Source organism: Solanum stenotomum, chromosome 9 (genome assembly GCF_019186545.1).
Source record: "Solanum stenotomum isolate F172 chromosome 9, ASM1918654v1, whole genome shotgun sequence".
Lineage (NCBI taxonomy): Eukaryota > Viridiplantae > Streptophyta > Magnoliopsida > Solanales > Solanaceae > Solanum > Solanum stenotomum.
This window is the reverse complement of record NC_064290.1, coordinates 9,888,391-9,893,477: the sequence shown is the minus strand read 5'-3', so window position 1 is coordinate 9,893,477 and position 5,087 is coordinate 9,888,391. Positions and strand designations below refer to the sequence as shown.

Here is a 5,087-nt window from a genome sequence, read left to right as displayed (position 1 = left end):
CACTCCATTTCTCTGTATCATCATTTTTAATTTTGCTTAAACTATGGTTAATGTTCAATAACTTAGATAACATTTTTTTGGGTGCAAGTTGTTTGAGTTGTGTCAACATTTAATGTCTTCTATTTTATCTACCTTATCAATGATTTTGCAGATGCTTGAGTGAATACATTTTATTTCCATACTTGATCATCCCTTTCTCTAATTTATATACACAACTTGAATAAATTGTTTCTTGCAATACATATAGCTGAATAATTTTCAGCATACTTTTTTTTTTATCGAGAGCAAATCAACTATGTTGGGCCCGTGCTAAGTACGGGCCATGCCCTTCTAGTATATATATATATATATATATATATATATATATATACATGAAATAGTGAATTGTTTCATTGATGATAGTCGAAGCTGGAGTTCTCATCCATCTAACTATGATTTACCTTTTATTTTCTGTATTAATGTAATGAACAAATCGTGTGATTTTTTATTTATTTTTTGTGTTTCTATTTTTGTAGTAATGTCTTACGTTATTATTATTATTGCATTCCACTTAAACTCATACTACTACTTTTACCACCCAAAGTCCCTAAATAGTTATACTGACCATAACTAATCTTTGTCCACATCTCAAGACATTGCTAAAAAAATACTCCTCCATCCTGGTTTACTATTGACATGGTACCTTAAGAATTACTTAATAAATAGTAAAGCTAATATTAATATTTTGAGAAATGTATTAGATAATGAATAGAATCTAATAGCAAAGGTAAAATGAATACGCATAAATATATAATTCATCCAAATTAGACAAATAATGTTTGGACATTTTTTTTAATATTATGAACAAGTAAAGGTTTTTTTAAAAAAGAATATTTTAAAGATTTAAAATTTTATTTTTTTAACCCCACCCCCGACCGACCCCGTACCGGCGTACCGCCCCCTACCCCCTACCCCAACCCCGAAGCCCATACCAGCTCCCCCTCCACCCCCACCCCCCACCCCACCCCCAATTTTTATTTTATTTGTTAAAAAAAGTTGTTTTTTTGAAAAATATTTACAAATTTTCAAATTTTATTTTCTACCCACCCTACCCCGACTCCCTACCACCCCCCACACACAAAAAAAAAAATGTAAACTTTTGTTTTTTTTATAAAGTAAAAATAAATTTCAGTTTGAAAGTTAGGTCCTGAGTCGGGTGTGGTTGGATCCCGATTCAGAAGTTGGGGTCGAAATTCGGATGTGAAAGTCGAATTTTGGGTGTTGCATTGGTTAATGGTTGTCGGGTCCTGTTTTTGAAGTTGGGTCTCGATTCGAGTCGGAGTCAAATTCTGAATTAGTCAATCGTGTTCAAGTTCAGGTATTGGAGGCAGGTATTGGGTCGGATATCCCATAGTTCAAAAGTCAGGTCTCGAATCGGAAATAGATATCACATTTATGATGTTGATGACGATAAATGTTGGTTTTCTTTCAAAACTTCTTTTATATACAAACTGCATTTGATGTCAATAGGCAACTAGTTTTATTAAATTCGTTATCAACGTCATTTCTCCTCTTATATTCACTCCTTGTGTATCATGTGTTTTATCTATTTTGATGAAGATCTGAACTATAACGTAGAATTCAATAACACAAAAGCATATACAAATACAATATTGAACATTGTGGTATACAGGGGACCTCCTAGACACCTTAGTAGAACAAAAAGTAGTACAGAATAAAAATGAGACACATATTACAAGTGTGAAATTGGTGTGTTTGGTATGACGGAAAATATTTTGTTGGAACTATTTCTGATTTGTATCGTTATGTATCATTCATGATGGTTGATCTTGTTTTTGCTATTCTTGACAAAGGAAACAACAGAGTGACCAATTTTCTCACCCATCATGGTGGAAACAACAAATTAAAATCGGTCAAATTTATCTTTCATTATATTTTTTTAGTTAAAAGGTTCTCGTCATTATATTTTTGGCTCAAAAATACCCTCTAGGTTCTAACTATTTAAATGAACTGAAAAAACTTTTTCCTTCTAACAGTTTCTCCAAAACAACAAAAAAATGGATCTATTTTACCGTTGAACTATTTAAAATGAGATAATAATTCAGAGGTAATTTTTTATCCAAAACGTAATGAGGGGTCAATTCCCAAAATTCATATGCTTAATGCGAGTGTGCACATCTCTAGATGATAATATTATACAAAGTATTTTCTCTGTTTTATTTCATGTGACAATCCCCTTTTATCGTTTGTGAGGATGCTGATATTGATACAGCCGTTGAACAAGCTCACTTTGCTCTCTTCTTTAATCAGGTACTATTTCCTATCTATATTTCTTCATTGGGTATTGGTCAGGTTCATGTTAGATACTAACACCTATGACATACATTTTAAAGGGCCAATGTTGTTGTGCTGGCTCTCGGACCTATGTTCACGAGAAAATCTATGATGAATTTCTGGAGAAGGCAAAAGCACGCGCCTTGAAACGAGTAGTTGGTGATCCGTTTAAATCAGGCACAGAGCAGGGTCCTCAGGTATTGATGATCTCCTAACTAATCCACATTCTTATCTAAAATGCTGGAAACCAATGTATTAAACCTGTGCGACGAAAAACAAACCATATTTCCTTCCTTGTAAGTCTTTTTCTTAAGGTAATAATACTATACATAAGAGTTTTCCTGTCACAACAGATTGATTCAAAACAGTTTGATAAGATCATGAAGTACATTAGATCTGGTGTCGATAGTGGAGCTACTCTTGAAACTGGGTGAGCAATTTGGTAAAAGGGCTACTATATTAAGCCCACCGTCTTCTCTAATGTTAAGGTATATACATTTTCACTTTAATAGACATGATTTATAGCATCAACGTCCATAAATTGCCATAACTAACAAATTGTACAATTGTCAGGATGATATGCTGATTGCACAAGATGAGATATTTGGTCCAGTACAGTCCATCTTAAAATTTAAGTATGTGAGAACGATCCAATATATATGTTAACAGTACGTGGAGCTTTATTATCAACTTCTATTTATGGTATGCATTTGTTCATTACAGGGATCTTGATGAAGTGGTACGGAGAGCTAATAGTTCTCGGTATGGTCTAGCTGCTGGAGTATTTTCGCAGAATATTGACACTGCAAACACCTTGGCACGAGCCTTGAGAGTTGGGACGGTATGGATTAATTGCTTTGATACGTTTGATGCTACAATTCCTTTTGGTGGCTATAAGATGAGTGGTCAGAGAAGAGAAAAGGGAGAATATGATCTCAGGAATTACTTGCAAGTGAAGGCAGTTGTGACACCATTGAAGAATCCAGCATGGTTATAAACATAATACTCCTAAGCAATTTTTACAAATAAAACTAAACCATATATCATGATATCAAATTGCTCTAGTTTATGATGTTGATGACGATAAATGTTGGTTTTCTTTCAAAACTTCTTTTATATACAAACTGCATTTGATGTCAATATGCAACTAGTTTTATTAAATTCGTTGTCAACATCATTTCTCCTCTTATATATTCTCCTTGTGTATATGTTTTATCTATCCCGAATTCCCGATGAAGATCTAAAGTGTAAAGCCAATCTTATTGAAATTCTGAGAACAGAACAACTTATTCAGTTATAGGGTGAATCTCACACAAAAGCATATGAAAATGCAATACTGAACATTGTGGTATAACCGCGGACATCCTAGACACTTTGGTACAACAAATGGCAGTACAGAATAAAAATGAGACACATATTACAAGTGTAATGTTTGGAAAGAATAAGATTACTGGTGTGTTTGGTATGACGGAAAATATTATCCATAAAATATTTTGTTGGAACTATTTCTGGTTTGTATCGTTAAGTATCATTCATGATGGTTGATCTTGTTTTTGCTATTCTTTACAAAGGAAACAATAGAGTGACCAATTTTCTCACCCATCATGGTGGAAACATGTTTTTTCTCTTTAGGAATTACACTTCCTTTCTTAGGAGTGAACGGAAATACGCCACTTTTGCTTTCTCCGATTTTCTCTGCTTTTCCCTTCCCTTTGCTTTCCTTATCTGCCATCTTTCTTTTGCTCTCTTCTTGTTGTTCTTGCTTTGTTTGCTATGTGAATTGTGTGTGTCTAACCAACAAGGTAAAGAAGCTTCTTATAGGCCTAAGAATCCAATTCTCATACACAATTTGGATAGTAATTTCTTGTGTGTCTATGTGTTAGTGTATTTGTGTTTATGTGTTTGTGTAGTTTGTGTGTGTTTTAAACTAGTCAGCATGAGTTGAAGCAAAGATCATGTTGTGAATTATGTGCATTTTTGTGAGTTGAAACTAGTCAACTTGAACTCCAACAAATTGAAGATCATATTTTGTGTGTGTGACTTTTGTTGTTGTTGTTGATAATAGTATGTATTGTGTATGTGTGTTTATAGCTAGTCAACGTGAGATTAAGAAAACATTATATATTGTGTTGTGTGCCTTAGGGGAAAAACAAAAAGGAACCTCACAACTATTTAATATCAGTCAAATTTACACTATTATATTTTGGGGTCAAAATTATGCACTAGTCGTTATATGTTTTGCTCAAAAATATCCTCTAACTATTTAAATAGACCAAAAACATCATTCCTTCTAAAAATAACAAATTCAATGTTAAAAAAGGACAAATTACTTAACTACACTCCTTTACTTACCTTAATATCCATTTATCCCTACTTATTTCAAAAATTTCAAAAATTCCTTATTTTACCTATGTATCCCAATGTATCAAACGCTATGTATCCCGTGCACAACGCTATGTATCCTGCTATGTATCAAACCTAATGTATCCCGTCTACAACGCTATGTATCCCGCAAACATCATTTTTAAGAGATTTTTGGTAAATAGAAAACTAGAAGGGATAAGATGTTATTTAATACTTATAATATGTGGTTCCTATAATTTATACGATACTAGTATGTTTTCCTTCCACCACCCTCATAATAATATTGTTAACGATGAAGACAACAATCCAAAAGAGAAGGTGATTGATGATAGTCGAAGCTGGAGTTCTCATGAAATTAACGATGATCTTGGTCACAAAATTAAGAATAT

At 33.1% G+C, this 5,087-nt stretch overlaps 1 protein-coding gene across 1 annotated transcript; it reads left to right on the top strand.

Annotated features, from left to right (window-relative positions):
- Positions 1-1,819: 1,819 nt before the first annotated feature.
- On the top strand, positions 1,820-3,515 carry LOC125877253 (benzaldehyde dehydrogenase, mitochondrial-like). Its single transcript, XM_049558601.1, has 6 exons — positions 1,820-1,912; positions 2,254-2,310; positions 2,394-2,531; positions 2,784-2,822; positions 2,908-2,969; positions 3,058-3,515. Exons 1-6 carry the CDS (start codon positions 1,820-1,822, stop codon positions 3,329-3,331), a joined length of 663 nt encoding a protein of 220 aa, XP_049414558.1. The 3' UTR covers positions 3,332-3,515.
- Positions 3,516-5,087: the final 1,572 nt, after the last annotated feature.

What these genes read in the sequence shown, in the direction of transcription:
- LOC125877253 (XM_049558601.1), top strand. Translation starts at nt 1,820, where the DNA reads ATGGTTGATCTTGTTTTTGCTATTCTTGACAAAGGAAACAACAGAGTG. An exon ending in TTGCTCTCTTCTTTAATCAG is followed by an intron (nt 2,311 to 2,393) that starts GTACTATTTCCT and finishes TACATTTTAAAG; the next exon opens with GGCCAATGTTGTTGTGCTGG. An exon ending in CCGTCTTCTCTAATGTTAAG is followed by an intron (nt 2,823 to 2,907) that starts GTATATACATTT and finishes TACAATTGTCAG; the next exon opens with GATGATATGCTGATTGCACA.